Source organism: Diadema setosum, chromosome 5 (assembly GCF_964275005.1).
Source record: "Diadema setosum chromosome 5, eeDiaSeto1, whole genome shotgun sequence".
NCBI classification, from domain to species: Eukaryota; Metazoa; Echinodermata; class Echinoidea; order Diadematoida; family Diadematidae; genus Diadema; species Diadema setosum.
In genome coordinates, this window is record NC_092689.1 from 14,903,384 (window position 1) to 14,927,500 (window position 24,117).

Here is a 24,117-nt window from a genome sequence, read left to right on the forward strand (position 1 = left end):
AGGTAAACAGACAGTAGATTCAGTAATGGAACCTCCAAAAGTGCAATAAAATGGAAAGAGGAAGAAGACACAATTGACCATTTGGCTGTTGAGGCTTAATAACGAGGAAGCATAATATTAGTCTTGAGGCCAAAGAAGCCAAAAATGGAGCACTGTTGACACTATCTAACATAATCACCATTGCAGACAAATCACAGGAGACACTGTGTGATGCACAGATGACAAGTAACCGACAGCGTGCTGCTACACAGAGCTCTGATTAAAGTTGTGCTGCATTTGAAGATGGGGATTATGTATAACTCAAAATGTTTGGTAGTATTTGATCATTCCTGGAAAAGAAGGAAAAGAGAAGACCCAAAGGATAGGGACGATGTGAGTAAAGAAGATGAGATTACGTATACCCCTTCAAAATCTTCAAGCTGTCCTTACCCCAGTGGAGATGTATCAGTTAGAATGGGCAAAAAAATGAGGAAGTCTTCTGGCACTCGCTGGAGAGCAACTTTTATAGTTCCCTTCCCCAGCACCCATGGCTCATGTATTGGAAGACCAAAAGTGGGTTGAACGAAGGCGAACAATTCTTACCCCATTAAGACACGAGTATTAAAATTTCAAGTAAATGTAAAGGTGGCTATTGTCATATGAACCTAGGTGACTACCAAGTAGCTCTGAGTTTTTCATCTCGTGTTGCTATGGCAACAACAGATTTATTTTTTGCCCAGTGATTGCAGTTCTTTAAATGTAAAGATAAAATCTTAATTCAAAATCTGTCAATGGTCATGAGAGAGCGAGATTTACTGTCTCTACGCTCGTGGGTCGACGATAAAATCGTGTACATGTGACGCTCCATTGACACAAATATGTCTCACAGCAACCATAATGGTTGGGAGCTGTAGACAATGTGATGTCACAACCGCTTCATCGCTATATTTCTTATATTTTCTTACAGATCACAACCACAAGACTAGCATTTGCTCAAAATGTTGTTTTTGTTGTTGTTGTTCATATAGCTGACATTATTGTGGATGGAACCCCTCTGATAAATTTACTTTGTAAAGTGCCATTGCAATTTAGAAAGAGAAAAAAAACATTGTTCAGCCGACACAGTGAAAATCATCTTCGCAGTCCTGCACCCACCTAGTTTCCTCTTTGCAGTTTGTCCAGAGTACGTTCATTTGAACATATGACACGCTTTTGTTCTTGGCACAGAAAGTACAAGGTTAACTGTTTTTCATGCAGCTATCATGCTAGCCTACTGCCCAGACCCTGGTATTTTATCTCCCCCCCCCCCCCCCAATCTCCATCCTCCTCCTTACGGTTGATGAGGGCATCAGCCTTGGAAGAGACTATTGGTAGTCCCTATCACAAGTCATGTCTATCTACAGAGGAAATCCACCTGTACAAAGAGAGAATTTCAATTTATTGACGGCATTCACTTTTAGCAAAATACCATGTACATTGAAAAGCGTGACCTATACAACCTGTAAACAAGACTATAAATATAATACAGTGGCCATCCCTAATTATATCAGGATGTAGAGTAATTTTGTGCCTGCCTGTGGGCGGTTCTGATGTCACTCTTTGTGAAGGCCATGTAAAGTTTGTTTGTTTGTTTCTTGTGAAAAGTTCTTTTTGACCCCTATCACTTAAAATTGTTTTAACCTCAAATATGAATTTAAAGGGATTAGTGAATAACATGTGTGTATCAATCATCACGTTTGTGTGTGTGTGTGTGTATGTGTCTGTCTGTCTGTCTGTTGGCCATGACCATGACACGAGTATCTTTCATTGTGTCCATAAAAATCAAATGAAGGTGAAGTGCATGCATGCTATTGCTGCATTACCCTTTTTAATTTCATGACATGTAATAGAAACGTTGAAGGAAGTACTGATGAGTTATTTATTATAGCATTAATGCAGGTTTCATGCTCTTGAGGGATAAATTATGGAAAATGCTGGCATAACAGTATACTGTTTGTATTGGCAGTATAAAGACAGAAACACTCAAAATACTTTCTGAAAAGTACACGTTGGAGTTCATAAGCATTTGATTAACCCTTTGTGTCCTTTGAGTGTCTGTTGGTGCAGAAAATTCTATAGCATTTCTGTATACACTGTCCAAATTTTCTTGCACAGAAAGGGTTAGTGTTTCATCATGGGCAAAGGATGATTATGTCTCAATAGGGAAGTGACTGTAGACAATAGAATTATAAGCAGCTGAAAATAAAAGTGAGATGCGAAACTAAACATCCTTGGTTTGTTGCTGTGGCACGCCGTGCAATGCTTCTTCCTTTTGATTTCCAGTTGGCTGTCAGGAAATAGGAATCTTTATTAGTGTTAATTCTGCTGGACGTAATTACAATTTAGAGGTCAAACAGTGGACTTTGGAGGACAGTCTTTTCTTTTAAAGTTGATTGATTACAGGAAGGATAAGCTACATTACATATATACCAAATGGCTGGAGAGGGAAGCCTATGGAGAGAACATACAGAATAATCGCAGAGAACGATTTGACATGATCAAACTTTATAACCAGAAACATTTGCAGCATGGAACTTTTGCGTATCGTAGCCCACGACCTTTTTCATGGCATGAAACTTGTTAATCGTCACTGGTGTTCAATGCTTTGTGTAGACAAACACTAATGGTTTTTCATTTTACTTTTGCGAATCATGGATTCTTGCAAACTTCATGAAAGTTTCTGGTTTTGCAGTGTTGAGGGAAGTTACAAGTTCCCAAGACATGATCGGAGGACTTTTTATACTTCCCTGACATAGCATTTCAGACCCTGCGATTGCAACATCTCGAATATTCCAGACAACAATAGTCATCATCTGTTATTGCACTGAAAAGTCATAACTACTTTGAGAGTAATGTACGCTTTCAATTGGAATTTTCTGTGGTATCCAGTGTCATTGATGATATGAGGGGGCGTTTCATAAAACTTGTCATTAGTGAGGACTGCCACATTTCTGTGACCAAATTTGCTCTCAGCCAATCAGCTGCAAGGATTTCAGTAGCTTGTCACATCTATGACAACTTGTCACTGATGACAAGTTTTATGAAACAGGCCCCAGATCAACAACCAGCCCACAGCTACACCATATGCACAATGGTTGAAAATCGGTGTCTTCGTAATGCATGAATGCACAGCACAAAACAAATTTGCATATTCAAAGTCATTACACTGCTTTCCACAATCACATTTCCATGTGCTGCAGCGCTAGTCACGGTATGCTCAGTTTTCAGCATTATGTGGAATTCCAAAGAAAAAAATACAGACAAACAATGTATTATATCGATGAAGCTATAAATATCTTTCCGTGGTATGGTATTGTTTGCCATTTGTTAACATATTCTATCCTTGAAAAGTGGTCCACAATCTTCACATTTTCATGTTTGACAGTATGTCCAGTCAATGACTGGTATTTGACTAACTTATAAAATGTGTATTAATTTGTAGATGATATGAAGTTTATACAAGTGTAATATATGTTCAGATAAAAGCTGATAGACCCTTAGTTTTATCAGTAGATCATGGAGGGGGTTTTCCTCCCTTGTGGCGTATAAATCAACGGCAGTGTATTGTCTGCAGCTATTAAATTGAGTAGGCGGAAATCAAACTGAGTTGCATAAATCATCAGTCACATATTTCCTGGTTTGACTATAGGTAAATACTTGCTTTGAAGTGGTAGAAGAGGACAATTTGTAAGTTTGAGGGAGAGGTGAGAGATTAAAGTTATACATTGAAACTTACAGAAAACAAAAACCAAAACAGACAGGCAGAGAGAGAGAGAGATATCAAGTGACTAGACAAGGGATTCTTTCCTTGTAGCTCATCAACTGCATTATGTAATTATTATTATCATTATTATTGTTATTGTTGTTGTTGTTATTACTATAATTATTAGTATTATTGTTGTTGTTATTATTACTTTTATCTCTATTATTATTATTATTATTATCATCATTATTATTGTTATTGTTGTTGTTGTTATTACTATAATTATTAGTATTATTGTTGTTGTTATTATTACTTTTATCTCTATTATTATTATTATTATCATAATAATTATTATTATTATTATTATCATCATTATTATTGTCATCATTATTAGAGACAAGCAGACGAACCAAAAGAGTGAAGGGGATAGAATGATAGTGAGGAGACAAACAGCTAAACAGAAATACTGACAGACCAACCAACAGACAGAACCATTGAGAGTTACAATGTACATAGCAGACAGACAGACAAACATATAACCCAACATACTGAGGAAGTGTACAGACAGACGTGTAATCTAACATATCATGACAAAATATACGGACAAATTAGGGAGATGTAGCAAACAGACAGACATTGATCCAAGGTACCAACAAAATATACAGAGAGAGAGAGAGAGAGAGGGAGAGAAGAGCAACAACAAGGGGGAGAGACAGGGTGAGAGAAGGAGAGAGGGAGAGGGAGAGGGGACAGTGATCGAACATCTCAAATTAATGTGTTGCATTGGTGAATTAGTTTAATGGTGATGTGTGGTGGTTGTGTGCTATGTGGGTGTGAATTGCTCTGGGCACACTCTTCTAAAAGGAGTTTAAAGGTATTTATCATGTTTACCAAGATCTTCTATCAAGGTCCTATCCTATCCAGCAACTTTGATATCCAGTGCATGGGAAAAACGAAAGTCAAAGTTGACAATGCAATTGTGAAATTACTTCAAATGGACTTAATTGAAGTGACCATCTCCTTATGTGTATTCTGCCAGTTTTCTTTAAATCTCATCTGTCCCTATCTGCTTTTTATGTAAAATTTTTCTTTTGTTTGTCTGTCAGGTGATATTTGTAGTTTGATGTATTGACTGGAGAACTAATATCACAAACATAATCAGGGGCCATGGAAGAATTTTTACCTGGTCAAAAAAGAAAAAACAAAGAAGAAGCAAAAACTTGGGGTACCATTCACCTTGACCCTCTTCCTGGGCCCACAGTCCCTTTCCTCGACCGCTGATGATTTGCCTTCAGAGGTACCCTTGATGATCTCCTTGTAGGCAGTGATTGTCAAAACTGAATCATTGTTGTTTTGATATTGACATTTATGAAATTAAATGAAGTGCAGAGTGAAATGAAATGAAATGAAAATGAATTTAAATGTGAGGCAAAGTTTGATATTGAAAAAAGGAGAATTAAATTGCTGTGAAAATGTGAAAAATGCAATGGAATTTGAATTGAAATGAAGTGGAATGAAATGAATTGGCAAATTAAATAGAATTGAAAGGGTATGACAATAATCAATATCACACGAAATTGGAATGGAATGGTGGTGAAAAAAAAATAATGTTCCTCTCTCTTGCAGTTCCAGGTAGCTAAAGCAATAAAATTAAAAACAAATTTGAGAAATTAAATGAAAGGAAAATGAATTTAAATGTGAAACAAAGTTTGATATTGAAAAAAGGGGAATAAATTGCTGTGAAAATGTAGTGAAAAATGCAATGGAATTTGAATTGATATGAAGTGGAATGAAATGAACTGGCAAATTAAATAGAATTGAAAGGGCAAGACAAGAATCAATATTACATAAAATTGGAATGGAATGGTGGTGAAAAAATAATGTTCCTCTTTTGCAGTTCCAGGTAGCTGATGCAATAAAATGAAAAACAAATTGAGAATTTAAAAAAGTGGAATGAAATGAAATTGAAATGATATGAATTGAAATTGATATGGAATGGGTGTGTGAAGTCACTTTGTTCTCTCTTGCAGTTTTAAGTGGCTGAGGTAGTTAAATGAAGAAAAAATCAAGAACTTAAAACATGTGGAATGGAATGAAATGAAATGAAATGAAATGAAATGAAATGAAATGAAATGAAATGAAATGAAATGAAATGAAATGAAATGAAATGAAATGAAATGAAATGAAATGAAATGACATGGAAAGGAATGGGTGTATAAAGTTACTGTTCTCTCTCTTGCAGTATCAAGTAGCTGAGGCAAGGATCAATGAGCTGGAGACATGTCACTGTCAGAAGGACTGCTTTGACAATGGACAAACCTACACGGACGGCCAGACGTGGGAAGACAATTGTATGACATGCACCTGCTCGGTAAGTAAACAGCAGAACATATGTAATTATGTAAAGTCTTTAACTGCCCTTTGGGGGTATTCAAAGTAATTTAAAAAAATTTCAGAAAGTGATTCAGTCTCTTCATAACTGCATTTGCATTGCAATGTACTCGATGACTTGAATGCTTTGTTTTTGTGATTATCATATGAATATATGATTTATTGATTGAAAGGAATTCCAATGCAGGTATGTTCTTACAAATTTGCATTCTGTTATTAAATTGTATGGTGGGTATCTGCCACATATATCTTTCTGACAAACAATGCAAACAGTTTAGATTTAGGTCAAAACCATAGTGACTTTAAGCTTTAACGTTTTTTGGGTGAGGACCCTTCAATGAAATCAGTCTACTGCGTTGCAACTTCTGCAGTTGTCAAATTTCCAAATAAGAGCAAAAGAAAAATGAAGATACTTCTGAGAAGTTCTCACTTTGGTATGGAAAAAAAAGCAACAAATAAACAAACTAACAGAAGTAGATACCAGTAAGAAACAAACTAACAAAGAGCGGTGAAAGTGTCATGGGATAGATGGCTGCCTGACGTGCGTTGGCGTGTTCATCAAGTAAAGTTAGTGTGGAAGACATTGAGAAGAGAGTGAATGTAGAATGCAAATTTTAAAATCAATGCTCTGAAAGTGTGCCGGATTTCCACCCAGTCTTGGGCAAGCGTACAACTCCTTACGGTGGGGAGCGATGATGATGCACACATACGAGAGGTGTGATGGGAGAACAAGGTCTGACAAGCCATATTCCTGTTTTTGCCAGCGATGCTCCAAACTCCTCGAACATCAGATATATACCAGCCGTACATCTTTTCTTTATCTCCTTTTTTTTCTGTTTGTTTTTTAATCTAAGGGAGAATGAGAAGGGAGTGGGTGTTCATTAAGGGAAGGAGAAACGCCGTTGGCACGCTCAAATCAATCTCGGTTTGCACGGCGTCATTAGGCTCCTGAGAACAACAAATAAGCCCCGTGGGATATAATTCACCCCCACAGAGTCGGGAGTGCACCTGCTAAATGGCACCAGGTATGCCGCTCGTCCCGGAGGGAGGAGTAAATTTCAGGAGCTAACGCCCACATTTTTCTCCCTCAAGTTACAGCCAGTCTTCGACTTGCTCTTATGCTCGACAGTGAGAGTGTGTTGTGATCTTTTGTATCTTTTTTTTCCCCTTTTAATCTGCTCCTGCATATTATTCAATTACGTATGTGTACAGGAGTCGTATATTTTTTCGCCATCCTTGTATATTTATTTGATGCATGAAGAAGATGCGGGGGTTCGACCAAGGAGCTTCAATTTGAAGCTCCTTGGTTCGACCTACAAATTACAAACAATGCATAAATGTTGGACTGTGGATCGAGCTTTACCTCAAGTTTTAGATCAGAGATCACATGGCATGGTAGGGTTTGAAAGTCGTACTCAATGTTATCCATACTTGGCTGTTTGTCAAAAAAAAAAAGACCCCCAAATTATGCGTTCGCAGAACAGCTGTCACCTCTTGGCCTGCCTGCAGTTCATGAAAGCCAAGGCTGTCATGAACTCAACATCTAGGGCAAAAGAGTGTTGGGGGGGGGGGGGGAGAAAATAGGGTGAGAAATAGCAAGAGAAAGGACTTTTTTTTATAATGTGTGCTAAAGGGTAAGCAAAGGGGGACTGTGTGCCCATGTCCCTATAGCAGAGCTCCAAAGTTTGACATTCTGGGCTTCAGTGAAGTTTATCATGAACTGTTTCAGTCACTTTCATGCAGCAATTGTTTTCCCAGAGCCAATAGGTTATAGTTAAATAAATAAAAGTGGACAAAGGCCATTGTATAGTTCTGAGTGAATACATTAGATTTTAAAAGAATCATCCTCTTGATTGTGATTTTTCAGCTTTCTTTCTGCAGAGAATAATTCCTTGTTTGTGCCAGCTTAGTATCTCAGCTACCTTGCCAAGAAATTTTGGCCCTAGTTATACAAATTTGAGCGTAATAGTGGAAGTGCACCCAAAGAAATAGGAATACAGGAAACATTCAATTAGCCTGTCATATGTAGTGTCAGGCATATAAACATGATCCTAGAATGTAACTTGATCAATACAAAACGTGAGAATGAGTCAGTTAAAACCCAAATGTTGAGGAGACTGTCATTAAAGCATGCAAAATGAGTATATTACATTGTAATTTCAAACATCTTGGTTCTTAGTAGAGCAAATTAACACTTTACTATGCAAGCCTTAATGATATCAAATTATTTATTTTCCTTGCTTTACTGTAAGCAATGAGAATCCATCCCCATCAAAACTTGCTGCCACCTCACTCACTCCCTTTACCGGGTCTAGGGCAATTACCCCTTGGGTAATTACCTGGACCCTTCCCCTATTAACCCTAAACCTAATCGCAAAGAGCAGGGTGACCCGGTGAAGTGGTCCCACCTCACATCCAACTGGACCCCATGGAAGATATATACCGGTATATATTCAGCCACATATGGTAACCCTCTGCTTTCACACACAAGAAAAGTTTCAGTTACAAAATTAACTTTCATAGACAGATTGCCAATTAAAATAAAAAAAGGGCTGAAAGTGGCAGGTTTTCTCCAAGTCCCTGCACACTCTCTATTCACACACAATTCAAATTGTTCTTTGTCTTCCCAGATATTACTTTCATTGAACTTTCATGGAATGACAAACTAGAGCCTGGTGTATACTTTCACTGTAACTCACTGATAACTTGAGGTACTGCGTACTCAGTTTCCAATCATGTGCGACAGTCACTCCCACGACTCCTCTTAATTTTGTATTAATATGGTAGGTCTGTTTGTAAGCTCTTTGGATTAACATCTATGTCATTCATGTGACAGCATAACCCATTAACCAACACAATTAAATTTCTTGCATACTGTAATATAAATAAAAAAACTTTGCCTGAGTCTTGTCAAAGGTATGCCTCGTATAGCAACAAGTAATATATATGCAATCTGGATTCCAAAGTAGGCCTATTACAAAGCATAAAGTTAGTGCAGGGCTCTATACTAATCTTCTTTTTTTTTTTTTTGTTTATCTAGTGGCCCTTTTGGGTCACTAAAAATTTTTAATCTGAAATTTTTGTGTCCTGCATAGGAAATGAAGTGGCCCGAAATAAGAGCAAACATAGCAATCCATTGTGAATCTTAATTGCCCAATCGGGCCACCAAACGATAACCATTTTCAAAATTTGGTGGCCCGACATGAAATGTTAGTGGCCGCGGGTCACTTGGCCACACCCAATGTTGAGCCATGGTTTATAGATGGTAAAGCTTTCTACTAAGTCTGCTGTGGAAAATATCTATGAATTTGCCTTTATACATTAGCAAACTGGTCATAAATCAAATTACTACTCGTAGCTGCCAATTTAATGGCTATTGAGATGGTCATCCTTACTCTAATGAAACATTATTTTCTTTAATCCATTTTCTTTTTTGACTGACATGTCAGTAGAGAATGTGCTTGAAAGGAATAGTTGATTCAATTGCATGCAGTTAAATGAATGAAATGATATCTGAGTAGCAATAAAGGATAAAAATTAAGCAAGATGAGAACACCATTTAGACACAAATATGAATGACAAAGTGTCATTCAAATAGCCACAGCATGTTTAAGTATTTGTCAGCTCCAAGTCAGATTTTCCGAGATTTTCTCGTCTTCATCAAAATAATTTTCTTGTTATGGTAGATTACTCTTCTAGGTCATTGTGAATGGGTTCACATTTTAAAAATTCACACGCAGACTGACCAGAATTTAATCACCGTATTATGAATTTATGATGAGTCAATAATCTCACCTTGGGTGTGCTTTAACTAAAACTTCCTCCCATTCTCTGTCTATATGAGAACTGGGCAACAATAAATATTTGTCAAGTCATCAGATTCAATTCTTTCCTCTTTGTTTCCTTGTGGCTTCTGTGCTCAATTAAAGCCGGCCAGGACCTGATGTGACCTACTATTGTATTATGTTGTCCTTGCTGTGAAAAGTTAGATATTTTACGGCTTATTTTGTAACATGCTTTTCTTTTTTCACTTCACCCCAATCCCTCCTATTCCCCCCCCCCCCACACACACAGGAGGGTCACGTCAGCTGTGAGCAAATTTCCTGCGCACCAGTGTACTGCAAAAACCCTATCTATGAAGAAGGAGAGTGCTGCCCCGTGTGCCGACGTAAGTTGTCAACCTGATGGAATAGAGAAGTAAACAGACAAATAAAAAACATCATCAATACCTACACGTACACATTTACTTTAACAGTCTTCATGCCCTGGAGTGAATAACACAAATGGAGTATGACAATGTTTGAAGTCACATTATACAAATTAAGTAAGTTACTTTTACAGTGCAATTTTTCAGCATTGATGCTCATGAAAGAAATGCCGCACAAATATGGAAGATGAATAAATTTGGTGGTATCCACTGAAGTGGAATTTTGGCTTTAATCATGCCGTTTTGATTGCCGCATGAACCACAACAAAGATTATAACATGAAATACCAATGGATCCTTCAGGGTATTGTTTACCATTGGGAGCAGTGATTCAGAAATGTTTGATTTATCACATTTGATGTACATGTGTAGGTCAGTTGCATCGCAAAACATCCTACCATATAAAAATTCGCAGTAAAGCCAGAAATATAACGAGATATCACTATTTTTACTCAATAAACTATAACTCTAGACGGCCTATTCTAGAAACAATTATATTATATCTATTGTTCATATTTTATATATTTGACAATACTTAACATTGATTATACTGATAAACATTTTACATCGAGATATCACTATTTTTACTCAATAAACTATAACTGTAGACGGGTCTATTCTAGAAACAATTATATTATATCTATTGTTCATATTTTATATATTTGACAATACTTAACATTGATTATACTGATAAACATTTTACATCGATTGTTTCTATCCCTAACTCACATTTTAGAAATATTTTGAAGCACTAATGCTGGGTTTTTGTTACATCTGCAAATGGTAAATAATGCCTTTAACTGAGTGAGAATTAGACTCCGCTGTGCCTTGTGCCAATTTGGTCTGTTTTCATCTACATTAGAGAAAATAATAAAAAAGTCTGCTGATATTTCTATGGAAAAGAAAAACTGGAACCATTACATGAAATATAGTGACTTTATGATTAATGATAACTCTGCAACCACTGGTAGCCAACAGTGATTTCTTAGCGTTGATTGGCTGTGGGATAATGTTGCTGTGGTGGTTACCATTGATTGCACAGATAGCTTTGATTGTAAAGTTACCATAGATTTATGCAATGAAGACCGTATGATTTTATGCAGAGCAATTTTATGCTGCATACACGTAAGTGATAAAAAAAAAATGATAACTCCTAGTTTCCTGGGGAAGCAAAATCATAACTTACAGCGTGGCTTGATGAAATGCTAAGGACTGAGATGAAACTGTATGTTAATCAGTCAGTCTTTCCCCCACATACACCAGGTAACTGCACTGTATCTGGAGTGACATATCACCATGGGGAAGAATACCAGGAGAAGCTGACCCGTGGGGCTTATGTCATCTGTATCGTCAAGCAGTGCAATGTGAGTTGATTCTAAGGAAGAATAAGCCAGTTTGTAATGTGGTGTAAACCTCGTATACACATTATAGGTACCTTTCTATTTTTCTCAGTTGGTTAGGCACTTCACTCGTTTTCAAAGAGGCATAATGCATAAGCTTGCCTGACATAACAATTTATGGAGTTCATGTTCAAACAAAAAATGAACTTGCGTTTAGACCACATGACCAGAACATAGTTCGTCAGTTGACATTTTAGCAGGCATCCATTTCAATTTTTTGTATTGAGTGCAATGACAACCCTTTTCTTTTGATATTGCCAAATACAAGGCTTGCTGTCAGGTGGATGTATTGGCAAGCACCATTTAGATAAGGATGACAGGGATAATCACATTACAAAAGCTTACCTAAGTGAGTTATGAATCAAAATGCCTGTTGGTACAAATTACCTTTTTCTGCTCATGCACAAAGTGGAATTACGAACTGGTCTATATTGCAAGAATTTGCCAGAAGTGAGATTGCCATCCGTTGTTTTTACCATCCAACAGTCTGCTCAGTGTCTCAATTTATCGATGCACGCTTTGTGGTTGATCAGTCAATCAGAATGTGGCAATTTGTTTTGGCCTGTGGTTACTTTCAAATTGCAACAAACTGTGTAAATTGTTGGAGATGATACTCAGAGGTCTTCTATAAACCTACCTTTCTTTTCATTTGCGTAATGGCCCATTCCATAACATTCAGTAATTACTATAACAATTTCTTTTGAAATGCAGTGACATTACCAAAACTTTGCATGACTTAAAGAATATGTGAAAGATACAAAAAAGTCTAAACAATTTCATTAATATGCTGTAAATTAACAAAGTTGCATTACCACACACACACATGCACACACAAACACAAATATTCTGAAATATCTGGAAATTGTGTACTGTGAAATATATCATGGCATTTATCAACTAAAGTTGCACACACTTTTGTTTGACATAGTAATGTATTTTCCTCTTTGCTTTGGACACAGAATGGGGGCGCTATCACACTTCAGCAGGAACTGGTCAGTAATCTCTGTCCCGACCCAGACTGTCCTGTGTCAGAGAGATTCACTGTCCCTGGAAGCTGTTGTGAATTCTGCTCAGGTAAACTCAAAAGTGACACTATTCTTCATACTGTAGATTTTGTGATACAATAGGTATATGCCGCCTTGGCAAATAAGACACAAGTGTGGAAAAAAAAACCCCAACAACTACAAAACAACAACCCACATGCTTTAAATACTTCATTACTTATACAAATACCGTACTCGTGTATGGACCATTTGCATCATGATCCCACAAGCTTTCCTTTGCTGATAAAAGTGCTGTGACAGCTGAAAATGTACAAGATTTTGTTTACTGGTTTATTTCTGCTTGTGTGTTTGAAGATGTAGATAGGACACACGAAGATAGAAACTGCAGGACAGGACATGTGACTGAAATCATCAAGGTAGTGAATGCTGCAACCGATCAGTGATGAGCAGCAGCAAAAAAAAAAAAACAGAAAAAAAAGGTGTTCATCTATTTTGTGCTGTTCACTATATAGGATTTGTTTTCGTACGGTGATACATGCTGTAATATTTGCATGCTTTACCTGATTTCGGGAACTTATTTCTCCACAGACAGTAATGAATGGATGGACAAAAGAATGACTGTATGAACACAGGAAGGAAAGAATGAAGGAAGAGGAAAAAGAAATCAGTACTGAGACACACAAGTAAAAAAAAAAAAAAAAATAGTATCCACAGAAGATGTAATTTAAGTGTGGTAGAAAGTACCGAGAACATGAAGAGTAGAGATGTTGTTGGATTAGATATCAATGTAATCTAGGATTAGTATATCAGAAGGAATGAAAGGGAATGCTGTTTTTCTATAAGGATAACAACGTGTGAAGATAAAAAGTGCATTGTTAAAACAACAGAAAATGGCTGACAAAATTGCAGCATGTCTTCAAATGTCTATTGTTGCAGGCATCGACTACTGCGACGCTCACGACTGCGTCCCTCCCAAGGTGTGTGTCAGTTCGCCGACCTCCTACCAGTGCTTCTGCCCGACCGGCTTCGTCGAGGAGAACGGAAACTGCACGGACATCAACGAGTGCGCCGTGACGGAGGCCCAGCCGGAGCACCATTGCTATGGTGGCACGGTCTGCGTCAACATGCCAGGAGATTACCGCTGCGACTGTCTCGGCGGCTACGAGAGGATCACAGACACGTCCTGCAGACGTGAGTGAAAACGTTGTCGTTTAACATAAATTTTGGTCTGGGAAGTTACGTCAACTGAGACAGACATTAGACATCAATATATTGTGAAACATGTAACATTTCTTGTAATAATTTTCCCTAGTCTTTTCAACAATTAAAAAAAAAAATCTTTTGTTGTGGCATACTTATGTGATAGTTTATGACGATGAAATTATATACATGTATTGTTTCTTTATAGAAATTGACGAGTGTGCAACTGGCACCCACAACTGTCACGAAGACGCAGACTGTACAGACACAGACGGCAGCTTTACATGCACCTGTCGTAACAGGTACCACGGCGATGGCACGTACTGCTTCCGTGAGTATACTCTCTGTGTGGAATGTCATAGAGATGCTGGGCTAAAATTCCAACAGTTCATGTACATGTACCTGTGATCATTTTGTCATTTGGCATTTTTTTTTTCTTTTTCAACCCATAGCACTCACTTACAGTTTACATACTCTTGCCATATATTTTGCAACCCTATCTTTAGTTGTAGGCCTATATATCATCACTGACATTGCTCATTTGTGCAGTTGTCTTATTTGTTGATGTCACATCTTTGTAATAATTAATTATGATTTTGATTGTGAATGAATATAGGTTATCATCATTATTCCTGCAGTTACTACAATTTCTATGGTAGCAGTCACTGCCGTGAATAATTTGACATTTAACATGCATGTAACAGTTGCTCTTCTTGCTATATGTTTTTTCCATCCACCATTATTGTCAATGTGTGTGTATAAGTGTATTTGATTAATTCTGCTATTTTGGTTATCAGGTGGCTTTCTAGATGTATGTATATAATTGTGTAGTTTTATCTTTTAATCGTAGACTGATTGTATGATTATGTATGTTACCATAAAATGAAATATTACATTGTACAAAATTCTGCAATTCAGCCATGTTCATGGTTGCAAATGAATTTTTTAAAATAAACCATTACCATTACCATTACCATTACCATTGTCGGTTTAATACGACATTGTTTGTTATTAGTTGTGCTCCCTTTCTTTCTCTCTTGCAGCAATCTGCAACAAGGTGTGTCAAAATGGAGGTGTGTGTATCAGCCCCTCGGTGTGTGAATGCCCTCCAGGCTATGAAGGCGATGCATGTGAGCTAGGTGAGTGGTATAGTCACATGTGAGGTGCTGAAAGGTGCTAGGCACATGTATTATCACACATGATGTCTTTATGGTGTGTTGTTTTCTCCTCCACCCGCCGCTACGTGGTAGAGTCAACTTCCATTGTTCAGAGTAGGCCATGCCGCGATGCTGGGTCTAGGCAGATCGTCTTTGCTATTCAAAATCACAAGCAGCTGATACCAAACCATGAAAGTTTTTCTTTAAAAAGATCAGGGTAGTCCTGTCTTTGTATATGCATGTATGTGAATTTCAGGAATTTTGGGATATACAAAGCAAGAATATAGTCATTTTATTTTTGTATAGAACGTCTAGCTAAATGAATTAATGTATTGTGTTGTCAAGAAAAACATAAATCAGTGACATCCTAGAGAAATAAGATTATTCCTACAAAAGATTCAGGGCTGGTTTGGAGAAAAAAAAAAGAGTCGCATTGATGTCAGTAGCATGTAGTTTATCATAGTTTTCCTCTCTATGTTTCCTGCAGACAAGGACGAATGTGCCACAGGAACACATGAATGTGTGGGTATGTCACGCTGCGTGAACCTCCCCGGCAGCTACCACTGTGAGTGTCTGCCTGGGTACGCCAGCCCGACGGTGCACCTTGACTACGGCATCACCTGCGAAGGTAATTAGTTTTATCGCAAAATGAGTAAACTCCATCCTTGCTAATGTCAGATATTTGTGATTAAAACTGCTAAAAAACAAAGAAAATGATAGGAAAATATGGGACATGTGCATGCATAACTTCTGGTATCACTGGAAAGATTTTATTTTGCTCTATCTGATGGTGGACGTACTTTAAAATGTTTAAAAATGGTACTTTGAAGCCCATTTTACAATTAAACTCTTCAGATGTTTAGAACAATTTCAAGGGTTGACTTGTGTGCCGAAGTAAATGTGTCTTTGTGCATTTGTATTTAAAGTGATTGTGTAAATATGATTCATAAATTTCATTTGGAATCAGAAATACAGATTACTGGAAAAATAGTATGTGGGTGTTTGGGCAATCAGTTTAGTTGCATGTTTTGTTTTTGTCTGTTTTGTTTTTTGCAACTCATCTGTTAAATGATGATGTATACTATTTTAAGTAATAATATGCTGAAAGTGAGGATGCCTTTAATACTGTTACTGAATTTTCTGCTGCTGCTGCTCCTGGTGATGATGATAAAAAAAATTATGTTAATATGAATATAGGAATGACGATGATGCTCTTGATAGCAGTGATGGTGGTAGTGATGATGGTGACGATATCGGTGATTGTATGATGATGATGTCAATGTTAATGATGGAGGTAATGCTTTATGATGACACTAATGATGATGATGCTGATGATGGAGATGATGATGATGGTGATGGTGAAGATGAAGATGGTGAGTAATGTTGGTAGTTAAAGTGATGATGGTGATGATGATTGTCATGGTGATATAGATTTTATCAGTGAAGATGATACATCATGGTGATAATGATTTGCATGGTAATGAAACTGATGATGGAATTGATGATGGTAATGATGATGATGATGATGACGATGATGAATGATGATCTGGACAGAGACTCTTGGTGATAAAGGTTACTCTGCATGAGATCTTGATATTGATAATAAAGATACTGATAATGATAGTGACTCCAGCAGACGAATATTTCTATCAGGCCACACTGTCTCAAAGAATGCATCTCTTGTCCTGTTTTCATGCAGATGTCGATGAGTGCAAGACAGCAAACACCTGTCATCGAACCATGCTCTGTGTCAACACGGAGGGATCCTACGAGTGTCGGTGTTCTGCCGCCAATAGCTGCTCCCATGCCTGCAACACCAAGGAGTGGGGCAAGAAGAACAATGGGGCCACGTGGGACACTGGCATGTGTCAAACCTGCACTTGTCAGGTATGGTGTATAGCTCTCCCATTGGGTCTGACTGGTCTTGGTGTACAACAGTGATTCTCTGGCGTAATGTGTGTGACAGTGATTTTGTGGTGTAGTGTTTGACACCAAGTCTTTGGTGTAACATGTGTAACAATGATTTTGTTGGTGTTGGTGTAATGTTTTGACTTAGCATGCTTGACGTGATTTGACCATGTATGCCAAAAGATCAAAAATCCTTCAAAAGTCTATAAAAATTTTCATGTATCACTACCAAAATTTAATCAACTTCTCCTGCAAGTTTCATTTAAATCAGTTTGCAACTTTTTACATTATTTTGCAAACAGACAAACCAATGCCGATGATCACTTATCTCCTTCCTTGATGGAGGTAACTGGTAGATTGGCTGATTAGAGCTTGTAAAGTCATTACTAGAAACTTCATTTCTTCTATGGACTTTACAGAATTTCATAGACTACACCTCATCAGATTGTATGCACATATCGATGGCTGAGAACCAGAAGGGCATTGTTGCGATTTTGGGGGATATTGAGTTAACGGTATCACATTGTAGAGCTTGATCCTCTGCATTGTGGTGTCAATTTCAAATTTATTTTCATTTTCAGTAAAATGTTCAAAATTTAAACCACAAGGGCACTATTTTTTCCCGATATTTGGAACAATGCTTATAATTCTATATACTTTTGACTATGTAAACTTTTTATATCATGAAGATTGTTTTGTTTTTACGTATACTCAAATTTTCGAATGCAATAGCGCCCTTCTGGTTGTCAGCCGACGATATCTGTGCTTGCGTGTGTTCAATATCGGCAGTTGATCACTGCGGGGCTGTGACAAGTACCATCATAGTCCCTCCCCTCCTATTCCAATTATGTAACACCCATTATAATGATTTTACACCAGTCCTTAACATTTGCCCTTTGCCCTCTGACCTTTGCCCTCTACCTGCAGTCGGGTGTGGTGTCCTGCCAGCCCAGGGAGTGTGATTGCAGTAACCCCGAGCTGGACCCAGTCTGTTGTCCTTCCTGCCTGCTGGAGATCCAGCGCTGCTTGCACCAGACCTCAGCCGTCGCCTATGAGAACAGGGAGTGGTGGAGGCATGAATGCCAGGACTGCCAATGTCAGGTGAGCCACAGCCAATAGTATCCTTTCAGCACAAGTGGCCCCCATTCAGGCCCAGAGAAGAGCCCTTGAGGACCCTCAATTGTAAATCAAAAGATCTTCTTCTCATCTGGAAGAATAACAATCGTGCTGTCTCCATTTTATCAACAAGTCCCTTACCCAGTTTTGGGAATTTTAGACCTGAACCTCACTGTACAGTTTTCATGGGGTTGAGTTGTTGTTGTTTTTTTCTAAATATAATGAACATTCACTTTGATGCATGTTGTGGCCACACATCCTCATCACTTTCATGATGAAATTCATCAGCAGCCCTTTGGCTGAGTATAAAAATAATATAATGTTTTAAGATGGAAGATAATCATGTAAACAGGAGAAGAATCAAAATCGGGCCATTACATCTTTTTCTGTTCTTCTAACCTCTACTTTTTTTTTCTGTTTTCAAATATAGGAGGGAAGCATCAGATGTAAAGCCGTGCAGTGCACCCCACCAAACTGTCTCAATACCTACACACCAATCGGAGAATGCTGCCCCCGATGTCAGCCACACAGCGAATGCGACCTCGCAAACCCCGACCCGCGACTCAAAACGACTCCGGCAGACTGCGTAACCAGCTCGGGTAAAGTCTACGCACACAAACAGCGCTGGGTTTTGGCCGATGACCACTGTTCAGAATGCGTTTGCAAGGTGAGTCACCTATTGTGTAGTGAATTCCTCCATTTCTAGGGATGGCCAAGAGTCGCCTCTTCAACATTCGCTGCAGTAGGGGTTTTTAAAGTCTGTATCGTGGGTTTGCTGACCATGAAGTTATGCTGGAAGAAATATCAAGTGATTGAGTGTCATCAATAATAAGTTTTTAGTGAAAGGATTAAGCCAGTTTTTGACAGCTTTTGGGTGGCGGTTGAGAATGCAAATCAAAACGACAGGAAAAGGAAAGTTAGCTAAGGGATAAAAATTGAATTCAGAAAAGAAATGCTATAAAACAACTGATGTAGATAGATCTGAATGAAATGAACCAAAGTTGAGAAGAAGCAGAGATCATTTTTTTTTTTAAAGTTTTGGTAGGTCATCAATTCATAATTCAGTTTTGGGACTGTCCAATAGTCCTACTTGCTTGTATGATAATTATGTCTTTTCAGTGCTGTTTGTCACATTACCTACACTAAAGGACAAAATTATACATGTTTATGATATGATAGCTTGCGTGAAGGAATAAACTTTCCTTTGCGTGAAATTGTATAGGATTATGAAGTTTCTGATGCAGTATATTAAACATGATCATGCAGGGAATCTTTTGGAAAACAAAAAATTTGTACTTGTGTTAGTTTTTTTTTTTTTCTTCTTTTATTTGTCTGTGTACTGAAGTGGAAAGTTTGTCTTTCTGAAATTTGATTGTGATGACATAAAGTATTAGGAAAATCCTGACTAAAGTAACCATTACTTAAAGAAAAAATAATAGATTAGTGCATATCATCACAGTTATTAACAAGCAAGCAAAATCAACCCTCATACTTGAAATATGCATATATGCATCAATTTCCAATAAAACATGGATGGAAGGCTGTATGGAAGTTATTATGAACAGTGCTTCAGGAAAATGTTCATGCAGGTGTGTAGTTGAAAGCAATGATGGAGTGGTACTGTATATTTGCTAACTGTGCATTTTGTTGGGTTACTACATTATTCTTTCTGGGCCTTGTTGCATAAAAGTCAAGATCAAAATAATGTAAGTCAGAAAATCAACTATAAACCTGTGAATACTCAATTCTGATTGGCTAATGAGTGACATATGTTTGATTTTCTGACTTCTGTTTGATTTCATCTTTTTATGCAACAAGGTCCAGAGGTCAGATGTATCGTATTTTGGTTATGCTTTGTTTCTCTCTGCATTACGTATGCTCAACCACATCTTTTTCTCTCTCCTTTGTCCACAGAATGGCAATATCTGCTGTGCATATAACAGCGCATGTGCTCCTTGAGCATCAGACGTCGGGCCAGGAGTGCTCGACTTGTAAATAGTGCAGAGAGAGCTTATATTAACGTGATCCAACAGTCTGTATGCATACCATCTGGAGGTAACTTCCCAACGTTTAACACAAGCTGGGTTGGGATGTTGCCAACAAGTTGACTGAGATTCTTGGAGTTATATATCTGGTGTATGAAATCAGTATGGTGATAAATACAATTTATGGTGAATGTAATTGCTATAGCAGAATGGTGTCAAACTGCACACGGAAATTGAAAAAAAAAATTATATAATTTATTTTGCAGGGGGTAATGATAATCATTAGGCAGTGGTCATCAATCTCAGTATATATAAAGTGCTTTAGTGTGCCATAATGTTTGAATACCCACTAGATATATTTTTCCCACTTCTGCAGAAAGTCACTTTTGTTACTACAGTTCCCTTTCACAAAGTTGTACTTGCTCAAATTTAGATGATCTTGCCACTAATATACCTCATTTGAGTGTTTGTAATTTCTTCATATTTTGCTTCTTGCATAATGCCCTTGTTGAAATAACATTCTTGTGTTTTATTGATACCACAGTAAATCACATGTGGAACTTAGCAGTCCACAGAATATTGCTGCATTAAGAATATGTAGGTTAAGACATTGATTTTTTTCCCCCAAATCCCATTCTTCATCAAAATGCCATGTCCAGGCATTGCAAATAGGGGACAACTCATGTATCTGGATTATACTGTGAAATTATGAATATGAGACTCACAGCGCCAGGTTGTATTGACTCACTTTTCATTGCACAGCAACAGTTTTCACCATATGTCTCAGGGTAAAGAAGTAATCTATGGACCAGTAGATGATATCTGCTGTAGTTGAAGGCTAAAGGAACTAACTTCAAATTTTGCATATGCAAGATGGGGGCTAAAATTATTGTAGGACCTTCGAAAAAGGTTGTAGCTTGAGTAAGTTTTGAAACGATCGTGAAACCATGGTAACTACACTTGGCTGACGATCATTTGTGGCCACTTTTTGGCCTTCCTAAACATTTTCATTATCTGTCAGTTTTTGTGCAGTAATGTCAAGGTCTTTTTTTTTTTAACACTCTGCATGAGATAGAGCTGGAATACACCTTCAATGTGTGTGGAGGTCTAATGTAAAGTCCAAACCATATCCATTTTTAGCAGTCAAAATTATGTGTAACTCAGTGGGCAAACATGAATTAGTAGAAATAAGTCGTGGTATTTTTTGACACCAGAGACCTTCCTGTACTCGTAGCAAATTTTGGATGGCCTTGTCATTTTGTCACTTCATAAAATATGGTCTTTTTTAATGGTAATATGTTTTATATAATTTTTATATGATTCAGGGAAAAGTATGATGTAATGTTTTCACTCAGTCATCCTGACAAAAGTACTCTGTATTTCTACAGTGATCTTTTGGTGCCAATGATATGGAAGTGAGTTAGAAGTAGGAGATTATTAAAAGGAGTTTATGCTGTAGGACATTCCAACACAATGAATTTGACACAAGTCTCAAAAGTCAAAAACCACCTCAATTTATACATCAAACTACATCTATGCATATATGTTGTCTATGTTGGGCTATACAAACTTCGGTCACATGTTGAATTTACTTTGAGACCAAGACACTATAATTATATAATTTAGTCTAGATGCGACCTGTGTCTTTTGACTGCATTGGTTATGCTGTATATAATTTGTCAATGTGCCATTTCTTTTGCTGTGTAGTGCCATTGCGTTCCTGCTGTAAATGTACAATATATTATTTATATCAAAATTGATTAAGGTATTTAAAACATATGTACATGTCTCTATATATATTTGGTTACGAATATATCCATGTATATGCCACTATATGACTTTAAGTATGCAAACACAGGGAGTCATTATGATACCCCTTGCATAGTATGCTAGAGTACTGTAGTACATTTCAGAACAAAGAGTTCTGTTGTGAAGGCAACATATGATAGTAGCAAAAAGGCATCAGTATTGTCGGTATTACAGGAACATTTGTAACTGCATCAACAGCTCATGGCACATCAGTTCTCAAACTGGCATTTTTCAAATCACTTCAGTTGTGTCTGAGCTGTAATTGTGTCTTTTTATCATACTGTAAGTTGTCAAGGGTGTGAATGAAATTCCAGAGAGGATGAAACTTATGATTTTCATTTGGAGAATTAAAAGGGTATCTGACAGAATGCGAGATGACTTGCCAATACTATTGAAGGGATACATGTTTGTTTGTTTTTTCATTTGTCATATCCACTGTTTGCATCATAGACTATCAAGGATATCATGACCAGTTTACTTTTGTATGACTTCATCATGAATTGTAATTCCATTTAAAAAAGAAATAATCTATTGCACAAATTTGAATGGATCTTCTTTTTTTCTTTCTTTTTTTACAACCATGAGTAATTGGAGTGGGAATAAACTCACTTGTAAAGAATTTCATATGTGGCACTCTTTGATTCCTTGGACATGGTGTGGATAAAATCCAGCAATGGTGGAATATGTGTTAGTGTGTTCATACATGGTGTATAGATGAAGGCAGTATTGATGGTCTTTATGTATGTGCACACACATGGTGCAAATGAATTGCAGTTTTGGTGGTCTGTGTGTACGTATGTCGACACATGGTGTACATGAAGGCAGCATTGGTGACGTGTGTGTAGAAAGGAGGGGTGTTTTAATTTGGCATTTAATGGTGCGCAAGTTAGCTAATAGCAGTTTTGATCCCGCAATCCCTCTTTCGTTTAAACCCACTCTTTGTTTTTTCTTCAAATCAGTGCTTACAGTTGAGGGTGCAGCTTTCATGCAGATGTGGCCTATAGTATGACAGTAGGTACAGTTTTTGTGTCTACACGTGGTGTAGATGAAAAGCAGCATTTTTAGTCTGTGTGTATTTGTGTTCAAACATGGTGTAGATAAACAGCAGCATTGTTGGTACCTCTGTGATTGTGGCTATAAATTCTTTGAAGAAAACAAAAACAAACAAACTGTTCCATGACTACAAACCAGCTTAGACTGTATGCAACTCTGAATGTCCTTGGATGCTGAATAGGTGCAATGAGCCAAAGATTGAAAGAGAACACAATAAAACAACACTTCTCCCATGAAGAGGTGTTGGATAGTTCAGGGTATAAATGCACAAAGTGGGTATGAATTTATGAAGTGCACGATCTTTTGTGCAATGTTTGCCCTTTGGATCCCTGGTTTACAGGCAACAGACATACCTCTGTATAGACAGGCATTGTGATGCAGAAAAACCTATGTCATGGACAAGTGAATGTTTAAAGGCCCCTATTATGTCTTGTTAGTATAATGTATGTGTGTGTGTGGGGGGGGGGGGGGGGGGGCAGCTAGCGGTGTGTGTGTGCACATTTGTTTATGGAGTTGGAGCCACACTGATCTACAGAATATCAGATCTAAAATCTACATAAAATTGTGGAAGATTGTGAATGCAAAGGTGGCAGCACAAGTAATCGAATCAAAAGGACAGAAAAAAAAAAATAATGTACAATGTACATGTGAAATTCTTGTCTTTATTAGAAAGTACGATGTGCATTATTGCCTGGGATCAACTAGTACTGGTTTGTGTACAATACATGTGGCAGTATATCAACACAGAATTCTGTAATATTGCACAGGGGAATATATATGATAAATACAATCATATTTAGCCATACTGAAAGAGTGGGGCTTTGTACACATTACAAAACTGTACCTTGTTTTTCACATTTGTTCAGACAAGGCATCACAGTGTCCCATTGTCCAAAATCTGGGCTAAGAACTTTGTTGCATAGTAAATCCAAGGTCTACAGCAATGTAGAGCTGCACATGAATTATGCAAAGAATTCACAAAGGTTTACTCCACGTGCCACAATCTAATATAAAAGTGGGTCAAAGAACACCTGTAAACTGTGTTTTTTTATATACCTCTTATGACTTTAGGGTGTGAATATAGTGATCAGAATATGGTTCATGGCAGGAAAATTAAAATGAAGTTTGGCACAGAGCAGACATTTCTTCTCTACTTTTGACTTGTCA

General features: G+C 37.5%; 1 protein-coding gene across 1 annotated transcript in view; it reads left to right on the forward strand.

Annotated features, from left to right (window-relative positions):
- The window catches only part of LOC140229126 (protein kinase C-binding protein NELL2-like), a 62,918-nt gene extending 40,417 nt beyond the window's left edge, over positions 1-22,501 (forward strand). Inside the window, exons 6-17 of the mRNA XM_072309392.1 lie at positions 5,964-6,092; positions 10,187-10,280; positions 11,582-11,682; positions 12,678-12,792; positions 13,659-13,913; positions 14,131-14,253; positions 14,966-15,061; positions 15,567-15,707; positions 16,779-16,966; positions 17,915-18,088; positions 18,534-18,770; positions 20,018-22,501. Of these exons, the coding sequence (XP_072165493.1) occupies positions 5,964-6,092; positions 10,187-10,280; positions 11,582-11,682; positions 12,678-12,792; positions 13,659-13,913; positions 14,131-14,253; positions 14,966-15,061; positions 15,567-15,707; positions 16,779-16,966; positions 17,915-18,088; positions 18,534-18,770; positions 20,018-20,062 (1,698 nt within the window). The 3' untranslated portion in view covers positions 20,063-22,501. The remainder of the gene's footprint in view (positions 1-5,963; positions 6,093-10,186; positions 10,281-11,581; positions 11,683-12,677; positions 12,793-13,658; positions 13,914-14,130; positions 14,254-14,965; positions 15,062-15,566; positions 15,708-16,778; positions 16,967-17,914; positions 18,089-18,533; positions 18,771-20,017) is intronic.
- Positions 22,502-24,117: the final 1,616 nt, after the last annotated feature.